A 21214-nucleotide genomic window follows, 5' to 3' on the forward strand; every position below is an offset into this window, starting at 1 on the left:
CAGAGTCTCAGCCTATAGCACCAAAAAAGGAAGAATGCTGGGGTTCCCTTGAGGAAGGGGATGTGAAGTCAGAGATGAGTCTGAGTGGCCTGTGACTTGGAAATCACGCAGTAAACAGGAAGTGTGGCTACCAAAGAAATCTGAACTTGTAGGAAACAGGGGACCCGGAGCCAGCCCCTCCTTACCTGCTTGGATCAGTCTGTCTCTCTCTCTGCGAAGCTGGGAGAAGAACCCTCAGATAGGCCAGCAGGAGCACTTGGGGACACAGGCCTCGGGCTCTCTCTGCAGGGTGGCCTCCCTTAAATCCCGTAGTTACTGGATGGGAGGAAAGCTTACCTTGCTCTTCCCCAGGTAGACATTAAAACTACCCTATAAACTGGCTTGGCTTTGAGAAATGCAGGCCAGGGAGTATCTCGTCTTATTTGCTTTATTGGGGCCAGTGTTGTCTCCGCCAACTTCCCACTCTCCCCTTGGGTTCCACAGCCACAGGGAATTTGTCACTTGGTTGAATTGGAACCCACAAGAGGCTGTCTTGGCTGGTTAGCATTCTAGGTCTTTAGTTTCTCTGAGCCAGAGTCTAGTTCTACACATACCAAGCACACACACCATGCATGTGGACACACACATACACACATACACAGCGATACACCACTCCCCAACCATACGCTCCATCCACACACTGGACTCTCACTCACACACCGGGAGCTATGCTCACACCCACGCACACACAGCTGCTTCTTTCTGGAGTCTGTGCTTCCTCTATGCTTCCTTTTTTGTCCTGCTTCAGCGCCCTGGCTCTCTGATTAGAGGCTAAGAGCTCTGAGTTTCCTTCTACAACATCCATCCTAAAGGTCAGGCACTTGTGGACGCCGGTGGGGCTTCCCTGTAAACATGTGGCTGCTTCTCTGGCCTGCGAGGCCATTGTCTGGGTGGGCCCAGGACTGCTTCCTCCCATCTCCCGCAGTCGCGTCTGGGAACCCAGGCTTGGGCAGGGAGGGCTGGGCTGGGCCGCAGTTGGTGGTGGAAGAGCCGGGTCTTCGTAGGCTGACCTGCGTGAAGAAACCCCAGCATGGCTCTTGGTGCGTCTCAGTTCCTCCTGTGTCGGTGGGCCAGGCAGGGGCAGGTCCGGGGATGGGAGTGGGGTAGCTTGCCAGGAAGGGCCTGTACCTGTCATTTACCAAGCATCGAGGCTTTTCTGGGAATGGGGTGGGGATGGTCTGTGGGGTCTGTGAGTGGGAGGGGTAGTTCATTGTCCCCTCAGTGTCCCACCCAGTGTGTGATACGGGACTGAGATTCGATGGCTCTGTGACTGCAAGTACCCACGTCCTCGACCTGTGGCTCTGGGCCTCTCTCCTTGGCCCCTGCAGGGTCTGCTTTTTCCACAGCTTGTCCTCTAGGCTGGTCACTCACTCACCTCCCATCCCCAGGACCCCCCAGCCTGCTGTGGGCTGGTAACTGGAGCCAACCTGCTCCTGCTGCTCCATAGTGAGCCTCTCAGATCTAGTGCTCAGCCAGAGAGCCATAGGAGAGCACTGGGCTTCGTGTCGGCTCTGCCACCTGGGACAAGCCACCTAACCTCTGGGACCTTCTGTTTCTCATCTGTAAAATGGCTAAAGTGAAGCCTTCCCCATGAGGTTCTTGGAGGGACTAAGATAAAGCACCTAGAGCCAGCTACCAGCAGCAGCAGCAGCAGCCCCGGGTGCTTATTAGGACTGTACCTTCTCAGACCCCACCCCAGAATTACTGAATCAGAAACTGGGACAAAGGGACCTGCAATCTGTATTTTAACAAGCCCTCAGAGGGATTCCAATACACACTCAAGTGGGAGAACCACTCCTCCAGAATACAGTTGGGTTGACTGATTTTTGGCTGAAAGCACTTTCTTCCTTACCACCTCAAGAGAAGTTGTAGTCTATTGTTGGGTTCCGCTTGGCAGCTGCACCGCCCTGGATTTGAGCCTCAGCTCCGCCCCTTCCTAGCTGTGTGTCTTGGGGCAAGTGGCATAGCTTCTTTGTGCCTCAACTGTTCAGCTGCAAAATGAGGATAATAAAGTTTCTTTCTTAATGAGGTTGGTGTAGGGGTTAAAAGAGTCCAAGCAGTGATGGGGCTTCTGTTCCATAATGCAGGAAGGCAGAAGGCAGAGTGTGCCATTTCCTTCTGAGGCAGCCTGCATTTCGCCCATGCCCAGGACAGGCTTGGGTTTGGGAAGCATGATCTGGCATCTCTTACCATCTCTAGGTCTTGGCAGGGCCCCAGCCTGCAGCTCAAGTCTCCTTCCTCATGTGGTGCAATGGGGCTGGGGTTTCCTGTTTGCCATCCACACCACTTCCTGCCCCACTACGAGGGGTCCGAAGTGCAGAGGGATCAGCACTATCTCCTCTGCCATTGCTTGGTTACAAAGCAGATTCCCTCAGGAGACCTGGCCAGTTGGTCTTTAACACTGTAGTGGAAAGCACTGTGACCAGCAACTTTCTTCTCCAACCCAGGAGATCCAGGGTGTCCTCAGAGGGAGGTGCAGGGCTCAGAGAAGAGGCGTGCACAGGCCCCAAAAGGGGAAGCTATAGGCCCCCAGTGAGCGTTTCCTTTGCATCAGACCTGGGGCCTGGGGCTGGGGTCCGGCTTCTGTGACATGGTGCCCTGGCTTGCAAGAAGGAGCCCTTTGCATCAGCTCAGTGCCTGCACACATGGACCCTGCAGGACGCTCTACACTGTCCCCTTTCTTCTTGGAAATATTAGTAGCAGGGAGACGGTGCTAAATACCCAACTCAGTTTGTTTTTAGAAAATTCCACCCCTTCCTTTCTTGAAGGGCTGCTTTGAAATACTTATGGTGATGTCCTCAGTCTACACAGTTCTTTCCTACAGGTTCCACAGTGGTGCTCAGCCCTGGATGTACACTGGCATGACCTGGGGAGGCTTTGAAAATGCTTCTGCCTGGGCCCCTCCCCTAGAGTCTGATGTAATTGATCTGGGCTGCAATCTGGATGTCAGGATTTTAATTTATTTTATTTTTTAAAGACAGGGGTTCACTCCATCACCCAGACTGGAGTGCAGTGGTACCATCATAGCCCACTGCAACCTCGAACTCCTGTGCTCAAGCGATCCTCCCACTTCAGCCTCCTGAGTAGCTAGGACTACAGGGGTGCACCTCCTGAGTTGCTAGGACCACAGGCATTAACCGTGCCTGGCTAATTTTTTATTTTTTAATTTTTTTGTAGAGATGGGGTCTCACTATGTTGCCCAGGTTGATCTTGAACTCCTGGACCCAAGCCATCCTTGTGCCATGGTCTCCCGAAGTGCTGCAGTTACAGGCAGGAGCCACCATGCCCTCGCTGACATCAGGATTTTTTTTTTTTTTTTTTGAGACGGAGTCTTGCTTTGTAGCCCAGGCTGGAGTGCAGTGGCCGGATCTCAGCTCACTGCAAGCTCCGCCTCCCGGGTTTACGCCATTCTCCTGCCTCAGCCTCCGGAGTAGCTGGGACTACAGGCGCCCGCCACCTCGCCCGGCTAGTTTTTTTTTTGTATTTTTAGTAGAGACGGGGTTTCAGGGTGTTAGCCAGGATGGTCTCGATCTCCTGACCTCGTGATCCGCCCGTCTCGGCCTCCCAAAGTGCTGGGATTACAGGCTTGAGCCACCGCGCCCGGCCTGACATCAGGATTTTTAAAGCAATCCCTTTCTCTACTCCCTCCCTGCCCCCGCTCTGGGAGTTTAATGAGCACCCAGAGTCAGAATCCCTGCGATGTCGGGTGTCTGTAAGCCACCTCTTCCCACTGCCTCCCATCCTTGGTTTCAGTCAAGGCTTTGGCAAGTGCCCAGCCCTCCCACTGGTCAGGTGGTGGCTCTGTGGGGTTTGCCACCCCGGGAATTCTCCATGGAAAGCCCTCTCCTCCCCAAGCCTGTCTCAGAGACTGGGGCTGCCTGGATCCTATAGAACAACTGTTGCTCTCCCTCCCTTACCCCCACTGGGAGCTGAGAGGGGGGTGGTTGGGGCCTGGCCCCTGCTCTACAACCAGGAAGACAATTCAGAAAACAAGAAGCAAAAGTGACCACCAAAGGGGGCTCTTCCCCTCTCTCACCCTGGACTTTCCTGCCAGGGCTGCCCCTCCCTTGGAGGACTTTCCAATTCATAAATGAGAGGTGCTGGGTCTCCAGGCTGGAAGTGAAACCATGTAGGTTGAGCCAGGGTCCTGGGGATGCTCTGAGACCAAGGAAAGGTGGCACATTCTCCGGGATCCTGACCGTGGAGCGTTTGGAGGAAGCAAGACCTAACAGCAGAGGGGATTCTACTGTCTTTGTTGGGAGCTCCAGATGCCTCTCCCACCTCCGAGAGCGTCTTGAGGACTTGGTGTGTGCTCTCCTCTCAGGAAGCTGAGCCTGTGAATTTCAAAGGCTTGGCCAGCCCTGCATTTATTCTTGAGGAGGCCTCGTGTGGGAGGCTGGAAACACCTGCGGGTGGGGTCTGCGGGAAGGCAGGGAAAGGATGATTTGTGCAATTGCTGCAGCTTCAGCTGGTCCAGAGCTTGGGCGATGCTGACCCTGTTCCTGCAGCCTAGGCTCCAGCACCAGGCTGGTCCTGAGTGGGCAGCTGTTTCCTCCCAACCGGAGAGTGAGTGGGGGACAGTGAGAGACCCAGTAGTTGCTTCAATCTTGATATGGAGCAGGTGTAATGGATGCTGCTGTACCACCCAGGCCCCCTTAATCTGTGGCATGCTGTGCGTGTTGACGGTGCTGGGTCTTAGCTGCACACGTTTCCTGAGAATTGCTCTTGCAGGGAAATGCCTAGGGGCTGGCTCTCTGCCAGTAACGGACACGCAGTGGTCTAGAAGCGCCACCTGCCCGCCTCCAAGTAGGACAACTCTGGGGGCCCTTCACACCACAGAGCTCCCCAAGGGATCAGCTGTGGCTGGGCTCCAGCTGAACCCACCTCATTCCTAGCTCCTCCCGCTGCCCCCGTCCTGCCTCCCCAACTCCCTTACCGGTTTCTCCTGAAAACACCTGCACAATAAATCACATGCCAAAGCTTTCTCTCAGGCTAGGCTTCTTGGAATCCCCTGGCCTAAGGTAGCAGGTTAGTGTCCCTGGACAGACTGCTGATCCCCTTCCTGGAAACAGTAATCACGATAACCCAGGTGCAGGAGAGAGGCCCAGGCTGGGAGCTGGGGGCTGGGGACCAGAAAGGAAGCTCCAGGCCCACGGGGGGACAGAAACACCAGCAGGTGACTTCTGTGTGGGGTACGTGCTGTGCTGAAGGGCAGGCCGAAGTGGGAGTGCCTGTCCCTACGTTGTCCAGGGGCCTCAGGGTTCGTTTATAGGGGGAGGTAAGTTTTGATGAGGGTCGAGGCTAGAACATGTGAATCTGGGTCTGAGGGGGTGCATGGGCACACTCACAGAGCATAAAAAGTAGGCTCAGAAAGTTCTCTGTGACTGGGATGTCATCATATTAAACGGCCAGAGGACCTTCCCTTTGTCCTGCTAAGACCTTCCCTTTGTAAAGACGTGCTCTTGGGTCTTAGGGAAGGTCTTACCCACAAGTTGTCTTTCAGGCAGTCAGGAAGTCATGAATGGGTCTCCACGTAACCAGCTGAATTCCACTGACAAGCAGAATGCATTGCCCGGGCATTTAATGGAGCTGAGGAGAATCTGGAACATTCTGCCGAAGCATGAAGCCAGTGCCAGAGGGAAAACTGACTGGTTGGTAGCCCCAACAGGGTTCCAGCATGACTGGAACCTGGGAGGCTCATGTCTCAATGAGGCAAGCTCACATCTCTAGCTATTTTAGTAGACATGCTTTGTGGTCAGTAGACATTCAATATATGCTTTATTTTCTAAAGTGTTGTTTCTAAAAAGAAGTACTGATTTATAATTCTAGATGGGGTAAGTGACTATGTTCATAGAGGAAGTTCAGTAGATTTAAATATGTTTTTGACTTCCAAAGACCGGCTCCATATTAAAAATGATTTTTGAGCCAGGAGAGGTGGCTCGTACCTTTAATCACAGCACTGTGGGAAGCCAAAACAGGAGGATCACTTGAGGCCAGGAGTTTGAAACCAGCCTGAGCAACATAGCGAGTCTCCATCTCCACAAAAAATAAAAAATTAGCTAGGTATGGTGCACGTGGTATGGACCACGTGCACCTGTGGTCCCAGCTACTCAGGAGACTGAGGTGACAGAATCACTTGAGCCCAAGAGATCAAGGCTGCAGTGAGCTGTGATTGTGCCACTGCATTCCAGCCTGGGTGACAGAATGAGACCCTGTCTCAAAAAAAAAAAGGATTTGTGTAAATTCTGCCTCTTCTTTCTTGTCCCCTTTCTGCCCCTCTTCTCCTTTCTCTGTGTGGTAGACTATGAGGTATTTTGGTTCTGTGCCTAGATGCTGGCTGATGTGGGAAGTCCCTCATTCCTCCTTGCCTCAGTTTCCCTCCTATAAGACATAACAACCATTAGTCTGTATTCCCAAGGCACTGAGGGAAGTGATGATCGTAAATGGTTCTTACAAGGCGTTTTGGAGCCCAGGAGAGCACCATAAATTCTGGATAATAACAGGGGAGGCAGAAGCGTTGCAACCAGCCAGCTGAACGAATCCCTGTCTCCAAGGCCACAGATACTGGCAGACACCCTCAGAGGAAGTGTCCAGTTGAATCCAATTGAGTCCACATTCCTGTTCCACCAAGCTTCTTCCTCTGACCTTCCTTGTGTGAGAACAATGCTCTGTTTAAGGCATATCAGAATTAACTGTGAATTTCCGGTCCTCTGTTAGTGCTGCTGCTGCTGCTGCTGCTGCTGCTGCTGCTGCTGCTGCTGCTGTTTGCCCTAAGGTGGATGTGAATGTAACTTAGTTTCTTTAGCTGGCTGCAGGGAGCCAGTGCTTTGTGAGGGTGGTTGGAAAGTTTGTGAAGAAAGCTGCAGATGCCCTAAGGTGGGCAAAAGAGGAACTGGGTCCTAGAGTCACCTACCTATAATTTCAGTTCAACTATGGGGTAGCCTATGTAAATATTTTCTTAACACTCTTTTCCCAAGAAATGTAAAAGTAAGAAAAAAGGTGGGGAGAAGTCAGGCCATAGACAAAGATGGGGCAACATGAGCCCATAGGTCGGGGTTATAGCTGTGGCTTTCGTGAGATCACCCAACAGGTAGAGAGTGGCTGAGCCCTAGAAAATTCCCACAGTTGGGGCCATCAGACTGATTTGTACCAATCTGGTAAGTAAAAAGGAGGGACATGAGGGAAGTTGAACACCGTTTCACAGATTTATTAATTACTTGTATTGAGTTTTCCATGAACTATTGTGCATGTCCTTTTCCCATTTTATACATGAGCATAGGACCTTTTTCTTACTGATTTATTAAAGCCCTTTATGTATTAAGGACATTAGCCCTTTATCGTATGTTTTGTAAATATTTTCCCTCAGTTTTTAATTTGCCTTTTTGACTTTGTATAGCATACTCTTTTTTCTAAACAGAAGTTGAAAATTTTCACAGATTGGTATCAATGTCTTCAGCATTTTAGTTTTTAGTGCTTGATTTTTTTATTCAATTATTTCTTTTGGTGGAAGGAGTAAGGTAGTGATTTCGTTTCCCTGTCTTCCCCCTTCCAAAGGCCAGCCAGTTCTCTAGTGATATTTTTAAAAATTAAGCTACCTTTCCCCTGCTATTTAGAACTGCTACTTACAATCCATGTTCCCAGATATATTTGGGTCTATTTCTCTATGTTTATTGTTTTGTTGCTCTATTTTTTTCTGCACAACCAAATAGGTTTAGGAATCAAATTCTCTAACTGGTATTCTCAGTGGATTTAAGAAGACATGGTATCAAAAATAATTGTCTTAAGAGCAGGATAGATGCAGAACTAAATTACCAAACGATAGGTTATGTTGGAGGCAAAGAAAGAAAGAGTCCTGGAGAAAATTCAGTTGGTGAATTAGATTAGCTGGAGAATTCTGAGAAAAATAAGGAGATAGAGGGTAGCTGCTGGGATGGATGGATGCATAGTGCTAGAGAAGAGATCGCAGAAGAACCAAGAATGGACTGGGTGTAGTGGTTCACTATAATCCCAGCACTTTGGGAGGCTGAGGTGGGAGAATCACTTGTGGCCAGGAGTTCAAGACCAGCTTGGTTAACATAACAAGACCCTGTCTCTATAAAAGAAAAATTAAGAAAAAATTATCTGGGTGTGGTGGCTCATGCCTGCAGTCCCTTTGGGAGGCTGAGGTGGGAGGATCGCTTGAGGCCAGGAGTTTGAGGCTGCAGTGAGCTATGATGGCTCCACTGTACCCCAACCTGGCTGACAGAACCAGACACTGTCTCAAAAAAAAAAAACCAAGAGTGGGAGGAAGAGGGAAAATAATCAAAGAAAGAGAGAATAACATTTCCTCTGGCTGAAGAAAGACTCCAGTGTTGAGAGTGAGAAGGGCTGCTGACAGCAGGCGCTGCTCACCTGATTTCCACTCCAACCAGGCTGTGCCATCAGCCTGGCTGAGATCCCCCATGACCTTTATGTGGTTTAACAGAGGCTACTCAGGATTCCCCTTCCCTGGACTCCGACCACCAGCTCCTGGCTCTGCTGACCTTGGCCTCCTTCTCAAGGCCCCTAGGCTTCCTTGGTTTCCTGGGCTTCCTTGGTACCATGTCTCCTGTTTTCCCTCTTTCTCCAGGGACTCCTTCCTCTGGCCATGCTGACCCACTGGGTTAATCAGAACCCTGCCCTCAGCCCTGCCCGCTTCGCCCCTTCTGTTCTTTCTTGATGACTTCATCCTCTTCCCTGACCTCACGTGCCAGGAATCGCTCTCTGGGGTCCCAGGCCTGCTGTACTTCTGGTTATCTGCACTGGAAGTTTCCATGGGCCTGCCTGAAACTCAGTCTCGGTCCTCACATCAGCGACTGTGAAGGTGGCACCTCTGCCTACATTGCGGTCCTCGCCAGCAGCCCGTGTATCACCAGGACTCTGCCTGTCACCCCACGTTTCATCCTGCAGCACACCTGGCACACCGGCAGCACAAGAGGGTGTGCTTTCCACAACATGACTTTCCTCTTCCTCTTCGAACTCTCTAGAGTCTGTCTCTCCAACTCGGGCTCCAGCCTGGCAACTGGTCCCCTGGCCGCTCTTCTCCCGGATTATTTCTCCACAAAGCAAGGCGTTGGGTGGGTGACCTTTCTAAAATGCGCATCAGATCGCATCCCTGCCCTCGGAATTCCCCTGGTTTTCCTCTTGCTGCCGAGAAAAATGACTATGGTCTTGGTGGTTTGAAACAACAGAAATGTAATACTCATATTCTGGAGTCCAGAAGTTTGAAGTCAGTTTCTCTGGGCCAAAACTGAGCCGGTGGTAGGGCTCTGCTCGCACCAGGGGCTCTGGGGCAAATCTGTGTCCTTGCCTTTCCTGGCTTGTGAGCTGCCTTCAAGGTTCATGGCCCCTTTCTCCGTCTTTGTCCACAGTGCAGTGTCTTCAGATTTCTCCCTCTGCCGCAGTTGTCATGTCGCCTTCTCTCTGCTGGGGCAGAGCCTCCCTCTTATAAGGACACTGGTGGTTACATTTAAGGCCCCCCTGATAATCCAGGATAGTCTCTTCATTTCAAGATCCTTCATTTAATCACATCTTCAGAGTCCCTGTTACCATATAAGGTAATATTCACAGGCTCCAGGTTGGGACCCAGGTGTCTCTGGGGGCCATTCTTCATCCTCCACATACACACGGCCCAGCATTGCCCACCAGATGAAGTCCAGACTCCTCTCCAGGTTGGGGTTCTGCTCGTGCCACCCCATCTCGCACAGTTCCGAGTTGCCTGCTTTTTCTGCCTGGACCCACTTGCCTCTCGTCTTTGCTGACACTGAGGTCTCAGTTTAGAGGTCCCTTCCCCCAGGATACCACCCTTATCCGTAGGTGTCCTTCCTGTTTGCTACCATAGCACTCACCCTCCCTTGACAGAGCCCTCTGCCCCCACACATCCCCCTCCTCCTGCACCATGTACCAGTGCTGGGATTACAGGTTTCCTTGGCTGCTGAGCCACCATCGCGAGCACGACGCTTGGCACGTTGTAGACACACAATAAATGCTTGTTGAATGTATAAATTTACACATGTATAGAAGCGGCACCTTTTTACAAAAAGGGGCACTGACTAGTTATGGGTAATTGTCACTTAAAAAAGAAAAGCTTTGGCTGGTGTGGTGGCTCATGCCTGTAATCCCAGCACTTTGGGAGGCTGAGGCGGGCAGATCACTTGAGGTTAGGAGTTCGAGACCAGCCTTGCCAACATGGTAAAACCCCATCTCCACCAAAAATACAAAAAATTAGCTGAGCTTGGTGCCACTTACCTGTAATCCCAGCCACTCAGGAGGCTGAGGCAGGAGAATCGCTAGAACCTGGGAGGCAGAGTTTGCAGTGAGCTGAGATCGTGCCACTGCACTCCAGCCTGGGTGACAGAGCTAGACTCTGTCTAAAAAAAAAAAAGAAAAAAAAGTCTTTCTCACTAGCTTGACTTTCCTTTTTCTGCATTACATGTGCACTCTGGTTTTCATGATCAGATTCTTCTTCTTTTTTGGAAAAGTAAAAAAAAAAACCATAAAATTTAAAATTTAGAGAGACCAATTGTGTTCTCAGGGTACCACTTTTGGGTACACTGGTAGGGTCCGAGTTTTCTTTTTTTTTGAGATGGAGTCTTGCTCTGTCGCCCAGGCTGGAGTGCAGTGGCATGATCTCGGCTCACTGCAAGCTCTGCCTCCCGGGTTTACGCCATGCTTCTGCCTCAACCTCCTGGGTAGCTGGGACTACAGGCGCCTGCCACCACACCCGGCTAATTTTTTGTATTTTTAGTAGAGTCAGGGTTTCACCGTGTTAGTCAGGATGGTCTCGATCTCCTGACCTCATGATCTGCCCTCCTCGGCCTCCCAAGGTGCTGGGATTACAGGTGTGAGCCACTGCGCCCAGCCGGGTCTAAGTTTTCTGAATGGAATCAGCCCATGGTAACTTGCAGTAACAATTTACCAAAACTTAGTGGCTTAAAATAACACTAATTCATTTTTATTTTATTTTATTATTTAATTAATTAATTTTGAGATGGGCTTACTCTGTTGACCAGGCTAGAGTGCAGTGGCGTGATTGTGGCTCACTGCAGCCTTGACCTCCTGGGCTCAGTTTATCCTCCTGCCTCAGCCTCCCTAGTAACTGGGACCAGAGGTGCACGCTACCACATCTGGCTAACTTTTTATTTTTTGTAGAGATGGGATCTCCCCATGTTGCCCAGGCTGGTCTTGAACTCCTGGACTCAAGCGATCCTTCCTCCTTGGCTTCCCGAAGTGCTGAGATTAGAGGTGTAAGCCACTGCGCCTGGCCTTATTTTATTGTTTTTTTTTTTTTTTTTTTTTTTTTTTTAAGAGACAAGGTCTTACTCTGTTGCCCAGGCTGGAGTACAGTGGTGCGATCATAGCTCACTGCAGCCCTGAGCTCCTGGGCTGAAGCAATCCTCCTACCTTAGACTCCCAAGTAGCTATAGGACTACAGGTGTGTGCCACCACATCCAGCTAATTTTAAAATTTCTTTGTAGAGACGGGGTCTCCTGCCGTTGCCCAGGTTGGTCTCGAACTCCTCCTGCCTTGGCTTCATGAAGTATTGCAGTCATAGGCAGGAGCCACCACGCTTGGCCAACACTAACTGATTATCTCACAGTTCTGTAGTTCAAAGGTCTGACATGAATCTCACTGGGCTAACATCAAGGTATCAACAGGGATGTGTTCTTTTCTGGAGACTCTAGGACAAGTCCATTTTCTTGCTCTTCCGGCTTCTAGAGGCTGTCTGTGTCCCTTGGGTCATGGATCCTTCTTCCAGAAGGTTGAATCCTTCTCACATGGTGTCACTGTAATACTGGTTCCCATTCCTCCCTCTTCCACTTAAAACATATATTGTGGAGTGGGTGCAGTGGCTCACACCTGTAATCCTAGCACTTTGGGAGGCCGAGGTGAGCAGGTTGTTTGAGTCCAGGAGTTCAAGACCAGCCTGGGCAACATGGCAATACCCCGTCTCTACTAAAATTCAAGAAACTAGCTGGGCATCCGTGGCACATGACTTTAGTCCCAGCTACTTGGGAGGCTGAGGTGGGAGGATCACTGGAGCCTGGGGAGGTCGAGGATGCAGTGAGCTGAGATTATGCCACTGCACTCCAGCCTGGGTGACAGAGTGAGTCTCTGTCTCAAAAAAAAAAAAAAAAAAAAAAAAAAAAAAATATATATATATATATATATATGTACACACACACACACATATATATGTATATAGTGGTAAAATACACATAAAGTTTACCATCTTAACCATTTTAAAGTGTCCAGTTCAGTGGCATTAAGTACCTTCACATGTTGTAGAACCATCACCACCATCTATCTCCAGAGCTCTCTTCCTCTTGCACACTCTGTTCCCATTAAGAAACTCTCCATTTCCCCTTCCTCTCAGCCCCTGGCAACCACTGTTCTGTGTTTTGAAGCATCACCATTCTATAAAATCAGTCTCTGATTTTGTCTACTCTAGGTACCTCATAAAAGTGGAATCATACGGTATTTTTCTTTTTGGGTGTGGCCTGTTATAATGTCTTCAAGGTTCACCCATGTTCTAGCATGTGCCAGCATTTCCTTCCTTTTTAAGGCTGAATAATGATCCACTGGATGCATATACTCCGTTTTGCTTATCTGCTCACCCATCAGTGGACACTTGGGTGGCTTCCACCTTTGGGCTGTTGTGAGTAATGTGATTTTGCCCCTGAGGGCACTTAGTAGTGTCTGGCAATAGTTTTGGTCGTCATCACTGGGGTAGTGCTGCTGGCATCTAGTGAGTAGAAGCCAGAGATGCTGCTAAACATCTGCGATGCACAAGACAGTCCCATGCCAAAGAACAGTCCCAGGCCAGGGGCGGTGGGGCACAACTGTAGTCCCAGCTACTTGGGAGGCTGAGACAGGGGGATCGATGGAGCCCAGGGATTTGAGGCTGCAGTGAGCTATGATCATGCCACTGCACTCCCAGCCCAGGTGACAAAGTGACATCCCATCTCTACAAATAGAAATAAAAAAAGAATGGGCCAGGTCCAAATGGTAATAGTGCTGCTGGGCGTGGTGGCTCATGCCTGTAATCCCAGGACTTTGGGAGGCCATGGCAGGTGGATCACTTGAGGTCAGGAGTTTGAGACCAGCCTGGCCAACATGGTGAAACCCCCCTCTACTAAAAATACAAAAAATTAGCCAAGCGTGATGGTGGGCACCTGTAGTCCCAGCTACTTGGGAGGCTGAGGCAGTAGAACCTGGGAGATGGAGGTTGCACTGAGCGGAGATCACACTACTGCACTCCAGCCTGGGCGAAGAGAGAGAGACTCCTTGTCAAAAAACAAAACAAAACAAAACAAATGGTAATAGTGCCAAGGTGGAGAAATCCTGACATATATATATACCTATCTGAATAAATATTTATACATGTAAATGTGTGTATGTATATGCATATTTTATACTTACATAGATTTTAAACAAAATTGGACCCATAGTTTTGTTACCTGTGTTTTTGTAATGTATAGTTATAATTAAATTGTCTTTCACATTGTCATATTTTAGTGGTGTCTGTAGACACATACTGTGATTTCTCACACTCAGCTATATTTGGGCATTTGTAGGTGGTTTACCCATCCTCAGTAGACCTCAGTAGAATCGGGCTGTCCCTGAGATAACTCTCTATTCTGTGTTGTGGTGGTCTCTTCCGAGAGGAGGACTCATCAGTCGTCCTTGGAGCCAACGTGGGTGTCAGTGTGCTCTGTGGCTGGGGCATTCGTGCTTGGATTGTCCAAGGGTTGTCGTCTTTCCTTTGGATGTTTATTCTCAGAGGCTGTGGTAAGCCAAGGCAGCAGCCAGCAGTGTTGCCTCTCACAGCCTTGGGTCAGTGTTAGCTGTGGATCTGGGTGGGGAGGAATGGAGAGCCATGGCATCCAATTTTGTGTCCGCTCCCCACCCCAGGTTCTGCTGAGCTCCCAAGGACACAACCTGACTTTAACCTCTGTCTTCTCCTTCCAAATATAGGCCTCTCCTTCCGATGAAAAGAGAAAGGAAGAATGGACTACAGTCACCAAACGTCCCTAGTCCCGTGTGGACAAGATAAATACATTTCCAAGTAAGACGTTTTGCTAGAGAGTTTTGTCCCCAGTGACCAGTCCCACGCTGGGATGTTGTGGGTGGACCGCAGCCGCTGGCACAGGGGCCTCCCCTGTGTATCAGACTGGCGGGGCTCCTGTGTGTGGGAAGGAGTCAAGCGGCTGAACTTGGACTTGTGAGAGCATCAGGGCAGCTGCTATAGATAAAAACATGCCCCCAGAGCCTGGCCTGGAGGTGAAGTAAAGGGGATGTCAAGACGCAGTACCTTTGGGGGCTCAAAAGATGTGGTGTCTTGGAAGGCTTCCAGGAGGAGCAGTTGGCTGGTGGCAGTTTGCTATCTTCTGAATGTTTGTGTCTCCCCCAAACTCCTATGTGGAAACTTCACCCCAAGGTGCCGGTATAAGAGGTGGAGCCTAGGCCGGGCGCGGTGGCTCAAGCCTGTAATCCCAGCACTTTGGGAGGCCGAGACAGGCAGATCACGAGGTCAGGAGATCGAGACCATCCTGGCTAACACGGTGAAACCCCGTCTCTACTAAAAAATACAAAAAACTAGCCGGGTGAGGTGGCGGGCGCCTGTAGTCCCAGTTACTCTGGAGGCTGAGGCAGGAGAATGGCGTGAACCCAGGAGGCAGGGCTTGCAGTGAGCTGAGATCCGGCCACTGCACTCCAGCCTGGGCGACAGAGCGAGACTCCGTCTCAAAAAAAAAAAAAAAAAAAAGAGGTGGAGCCTCTGGGATGTGATTAGATCTAAGTACCCTTATAAAAGGCCAAGGGAGCTTGTTTTTCCTCCACAGTGTGAGGACGCAGTGAGAAGGCACTGTCTGTGAGGATAGGGCTGTCACCAGACACTGACTCTACCTTAACCTTGGACTTCCTGGCCACCAGAGCTGTGAGAAATGAATTTCTGTTGTTTAGAAGCCACCCAGTCTATGGTCCGGCAGCCAGAACGGACAGAGACACTGCTCCCCGTCCTGTCTGTGGTGTTCCTGGGGAGTCCTGGCTGGGGTAATGTGTCCCTGGGCTTCTCTGGTTCTCGCTGAATTTGGCACAGGTGCCCTCTGAATAGAAGGGGACAATTTAATTGCTTTCTATGCACTGAAGTCTCTTGAGCTCAGGCTTTTTGCTAATGTGACTGGGCTTGAGCCAAAATAGACCCTTGAATTGGAAGTTCGAAGACGTATTTTCATGTCCAGCATAGGGATTTCTTTATCTTTTTTTTTTTTTTTTTTTTTTTTAGAAGGGATCTCCCTCCTCACCTAGGCTGGAGTGCAGTGGTGTCATCTCAGTTCATGGCAACCTCTGCCTCCTGAGTTCAAGTGATTCTCCTGCCTCAGCCTCCTGAGTAGCTGGGATTACAGGCATGCGCCGCCATACCCAGCTAATTTTTTAATTTTTAGTAGAGATGGGGTTTCACCATGTTGGCCGGGCTGGTCTTGAACTCCTGACCTCAAGTGATCCACCTGCCTCAGCCTCCCAAAGTGCTGGGATTACAGGCGTGAGCCACCATGCCCAGCTAGAATTTCTCTCTCTTAATGAAATATTTAATTTATCTGAGATCAAATTGTTTGAAGTCCTTAGACACACTTAACACATGTTTTGTAACATCTGACCATTCTTACCTCTTTATGGACAGATTTCCCCAGGGACTTCTACCAACCAGTGATTTTCTATCCTGGTTCAGATCTGTGTGTTCAAAAGTACCAAACAGCCTTTTGTCTTAGGTTATATGGAATCACATTTTCCACGAATTCATTTCAGCTTGCCTAGAACCACGTTGATTTATCTAGGTTTAACTTGTCAGGAGTTTCTTGGCATTTCCAGTGGGTTTTGACTCCTGGCATGGTCCAAAATCTCTCCACTGAATGGTTAGGTTCAGAGAGACTGAACTCTGTTACCCCTTACTTGAGACTAGACAAAAGCGCCCAGCGGCCCCCTCCACCTCTCTCCACTCTCATCCCACCTGGAGTGCAAAACACGCACTTTCAGATGAAACTTGACTCATGCATTCTCAGGGTTGATGAGGGATTTCCCTGATCACAAAGTGGGTGAAATCTCCTCTCTGGCCACGTGCAGTAGAACTGTGTACTCTCAGGGCAGCCACTTGGAAAACTTGATGGCTAACGAGGTCCAGTACTGGGCTTCAGAGTGGGAGTTTCTAAGGATTTTTATTTTTTATTTTTTAAATTTTTATGAACTGAAAAAGTATTGCCAGGGCCCAGAAGCCACCTCATGCCCACTTCTTGTCACTACTCCCCAAGGTGAACCACTATCCTGAATTCTAACACTCCATTTTGAACTTTATATCAATTGAATATGATCTGTGCTTTTTTGTGAAAGAAACTAGACACAAGAAAAGCACAGATCCTGTAATTCCCATGAGTTACACACATGCGTGTAGTTCATTCACATTCTCTTCGCTGAGAGTTTTCCATTGTGTAGCTATTACTTCCTTTATTCACCCATTCTGACGCTGATGGGGGTTTGCAATTTTTTTTTGTGGAGACGGAGTCTCGCTCTGTTGCCCAGGCTAGAGTGCAGTGGCACGATCTCGGTTCACTGCAACCTCCACCTCCATTGTTCGAGCAATTCCCCTGCCTCAGCCTCCCGAATAGCTGGTATTACAGGTGCATGCCACCATGCCTGGCTAATTTTTTTTTTATTTTTTATTTTTAGTAGAAATAGGGTTTCACCACGTTGGCCAGACTGGTCTTGAATTCCTGACCTCAGGCAGTCTGCCCATCTCAGCCTCCCAAAGTGCTGGGATTACAGGCGTGAGCCACTGCTCCTGGCCACAAGTTTTTAAACACATGATAAGGTCATGTCTATGAAGCATAGGTTAGTGTGGCTCAAACCTGTCCCATTTCGCTTCTGAACAGCCTGGAAACTTCTGAGTCTTTTATATTTTTTCTGAGACAGAGTTTCACTCTGTCGCCCAAGCTGGAGTGCAGTGGCATGATCTCAGCTCACAGCAACCTCTGCCTCCGAGGTTCAGGTGATTCTCCTGCCTCAGCCTCCTGAGTAGCTGGGAATACAGGCGTGCACCACCATGCCTGGCTGATTTTTTTGTATTTTTATTAGAGATGGGTTTGCACCATGTTGGCCAGGCTGGTCTTGAACTCCTGACCTCAAGTGATCTGCTGGTCTTGGCTTCTCAAAGTGCTGGGATTACAGGCGTGAGCCCACCGCGCCTGGCTAGCTTCCGAGTCTTACGAAGGCCTGTCATTATTGTCCTTTCCTCACACACAGCATGCTTGAGGGAGAAGAGGCCACTGCCAGGCAGGATAATGGCTGTCTGTGGGCTCTGAAGTGCTTGCCTCAGTGAATCCATGGCTTATTAACACCTGCTCATTCGGCTTGAGTTTGGGAGTATTGTCAGCAGACGAGGCCTGCCTTGGTGTCCTGGAATTGCTCTTTACATTCAGCATTGTTCTGGGGTGGTGCTCACTCTTGACTTTGATCCTGGGGGAACATGGTTATGGGGTGGTGGTGGCAGAACTCTGTGCGCATGTGCATGTGTGTGTACGTACATGTGGACAAACACCAAAGTGCGGTGACTGAAGGCCAGGTGAGAGGTGAGAGAAAGAGGGAACAACTGCATTATAAGTGGCTTCAGCTGATCATGTTTTACCTCTTATATTTTCCCCCTAAGAAATGAACTTCTCTTGCATCTGAAGACCTACAACTTGTACTATGAAGGCCAGAATTTACAGCTCCGGCACCGGGAGGTAAGGAGTCTCCAGGGAAGGCCCTGATTGGCTAGTCCAGACCTTGTCCCCGTGTGTCCTGGATCTGAAGGTCCCTGAAGTTCCGAGAGATCCCTGCCTCTCCTGCTTCTCGTTTAGGATGCTAGTGGGGGTCCTTGGGGTTCTTTGGAAGAAGACTCCAGGCCCAGTTTTGTTGTAAAAAGGGTGAATGTTTCAGAGATGTGTTCCAGAGACATTCCTGTAGAAGTGTGGCTGGGCTAGCACAGTCTCATGGGGGAGATTCTCCAGAGGGAGCTTTCATGAAATGACCTTTCCAGGTGGCTCCCAAGCAGGCGTCCTCTCGTTGGGCAATTCGGGAGCCCCACCCAGTCCTCTGTGTTTAAACATTTGGGCCCAAGTCCTGTCGCCGCAGTGACCTGGGCAAAGCACATAAGCTCTTGATGGTAGCACTTGGCCCATCCCCACACCTGGTCATCCTAGTTTGCTTTTGTTATTCATCTGGTTCCCATCCCGAAACCGAGCTTCCTCATCCTGTATCCATTTCTCTAAAGCCTGTTATCAGATAGATGGTGAGTTATAAAGGAGTCTGGTAGGGTACTTTATACCCAAGCACTCGTGACTGATAAAAAGGTCCATATGTGTAATGCCCTTTGAAACACATTTTCAGGTTATCAGGCTGTGGAGATTTAATCCATAGAAACAGATAACAGATGGTGGAATTTCAGCTGCTAGGGCAGGTTGCTTGGGGACAGTATGTGGGATGTAGTGGCCTATTCTGTCCCTCAAACCACCCCACTTAGATAAAATCCTGTTTTGGGTTAAATTTTGACCTACAGTTGTGTAAAGTGATGATGCCCACCTTGACGAGGGGAAGGCCATGTAAATTGCCAATGTTTACATAAAGCCTTCCTCCCTGGGACTCCTAAGTGCCCTAAAATTGTTTCATTTCTCTCCTTCCCTCTTTTATTCCTTCCTCCCTCTTTGAGGATGATGTTGGGCCTCATTGGGCTGATGTCATTTTCACCTATGGGGCTTGTCCTGAAGATGTGGCTCATGACCCAGATCTACCACTTGATCAGCCCATAAAACATGGCTTCAAAAAGGTTCTTCTGAGACTGAAGGGAGGAGAACGGATTCTTTTCGGGATTGCCCTTCAAGCTTTTACTCATCAGCAACTGGGCCATGCCAGATTTTAAATAGTTTGTAAATAGCTTTCCTGGGTTATGTCCTATCAAATAAATGATTAAAAGTGCTCCATGATTAAAGGATTTCATAGTCATAAGCGAGTCCCAAGTCTTTGGGATAGAACATATAAATGCCTTTAGAATGGTTTTACATTTAACGTCTAATTAGTCAGCAACCTTTGAGAATAAACTGGGGACTCCTGCAAGATGTATTCACCTGTTGCAGAGTTGTCATTTAGCCCGTTAGTTGATTACAGAACCTGGGACGTTCTGCTGTTTGGAAATCTGATTAGCACAGCCTCTCCCAGCTCATGATCACTTGACACCCTTTTAAAGACAACAGTTCATCTGCTAGAGGAGGTGGTGTTCTGTAGAATAAACTTCAGCAAATGTTGCTTTAAATTTCCTTCAACCACCAGGTTGGGTTGCTAAACATATGTTATAGCTACAGAGACACCATTTTCCATAGTAGGGGATGGGACGTAGCTAACTCCAGTTCTTGCTTCTGTTAGCAAGGCTAATCTCACGTATTTTAAGAGATGTATTCTGCTCTCTTTAAAAGTCGTTAGGATAAAAAGAAAAACAATGCTTTTATAATTTGCACCTATATATTTGAATTTCACAGCAACTTTTGTGCTGACCTGTGAGGTCCGCTTCAGGATCTAGGGTAGTTTACCTTAGAAAGTGTCTCAGAGCTGGGGTGTGAACTGGGCAGCTACCCCCATCCTGTGAATAGAATCTGGGGCACCCAACTAGGACATATGAAGAATGTGTCATTTGTACCTCAGCATGGTCTTGGCGTCTGTGGGGGCTTTTCCAGGCTCACCACTCTGATTGCTTTGTGGGCAGGAAGAAGACGAGTTCATCGTGGAGGGACTCCTGAACATCTCCTGGGGCCTGCGCCGCCCCATTCGCCTGCAGATGCAGGATGACAACGAGCGCATTCGGCCCCCTCCGTCCTCCTCCTCCTGGCACTCTGGCTGTAACCTGGGGGCTCAGGGGTGAGTCAGAAGAGATGGTGCCGGGAGATGACCGGGATGCCTGGGGGTTCTGTGTGTTCTCAAGCAGATAAATGCTGCCTTCTTCCAGCCAGCCCTGACCCTGGCTCCTCCTCCTGCCACCTCTACTGCCCACCTGCCTTGGCCTTGGAATGAGGAACAAGGAGCAGACATGGTTGTGATTGGACCCCCTTCCTGTCACCACAATCACTGATGAGGTCACAGAAGGGAGCTGCCGAGTCATAGGAGGGGAGATGCTGAGTCACAGAGTCCTCCCTTAGGGAGAACTCAGGAGTCTCTGGGTGGAGTTGCTAGTGGCTAGTGAGGCCCAGTCTGCAGATTTCTAACAGAGCGCCCCATGCCCCAGCATCCTCCCGACTAGGACCACTCCTCATAGAATGGCCCCGCTCCAAGGCATTTACGACTTGAACCTTCTGACCAAAGCTCTCTGAATCTTGGGGGAACCTGGAAGAGGAAAAGGAATGTCAGGCTCTGTCAGAGTCAGCTAAGCGAGATCAGCCAGGGGTCTGCTCTCTGCAGACCACATGGGGAGCTAGGGTGTGGTGTGATGGTGGGTAGTCCAAGTCCCCACCGGAAGGGCTGGGAAGACCTAGTCCATCCCTCCTTATCCTCCATGGCTGAATAAGCCGCGGAATGCACCGCCAGATGCCTCTAGCAAGGCGTGCCTTCTTCATTGTCTTTCTGGGACTTGAGTTTTAGGATCAAGTGACTAGCCTGGCTCCATCCTGAAACCTGCTGATGCTGACTGCCTTCGGCCCCAGCCTGGGTGGAGTGTGCTCGCCTCTCAGCCAAAACCACAGTGACCTTTTTTTTTCTGGTTTAAATGAGAACCAAGCCCTCTCTGTTGGTCACATTGAACATTTTGCTAAACTCCATAGCCAAATCTATGTTTCTCTACTATTGAGAGAAACCTAGTATGTGGCCAAACCCTGGGGCCGGTCTGGTTTCTTTCCAAGGGGATTTAAGAGGAAAATTGTTGCCTACCCCATGGGTGCTAGGATGTCTGGTTAACGTTCTTTGGTTTCATCTAACTTTGCTGGTTTCATGCTCTGCTTTTCAGCATTATCACCGCATTTTTGTTTTGTTTTGTTTGAGACAAGGTCTCGCTGTGTTTCCCAGGCTGGAGTACAGTGGCTTAATCACAGCTCACTGCAGCCTCAACCTCCTAGGCTCAAGTGATCCTCCCACCTCAGGCTCCCCA

General features: G+C 49.5%; 1 protein-coding gene across 6 annotated transcripts in view; it reads left to right on the forward strand.

Annotated features, from left to right (window-relative positions):
* The window catches only part of RASSF2 (Ras association domain family member 2), a 57528-nt gene that overhangs the window by 21107 nt on the left and 15207 nt on the right, over positions 1-21214 (forward strand). For all 6 annotated transcript variants that reach the window (XM_065522801.2, XM_045362550.3, XM_015457660.4 and 3 more), the window contains 3 exons: positions 14035-14125; positions 17756-17831; positions 19844-19995. In XM_065522801.2, the coding sequence (XP_065378873.1) occupies positions 14067-14125; positions 17756-17831; positions 19844-19995 (287 nt within the window). In that variant the 5' untranslated portion in view covers positions 14035-14066. The remainder of the gene's footprint in view (positions 1-14034; positions 14126-17755; positions 17832-19843; positions 19996-21214) is intronic.

Source organism: Macaca fascicularis, chromosome 10 (genome assembly GCF_037993035.2).
Source record: "Macaca fascicularis isolate 582-1 chromosome 10, T2T-MFA8v1.1".
NCBI lineage: Eukaryota > Metazoa > Chordata > Mammalia > Primates > Cercopithecidae > Macaca > Macaca fascicularis.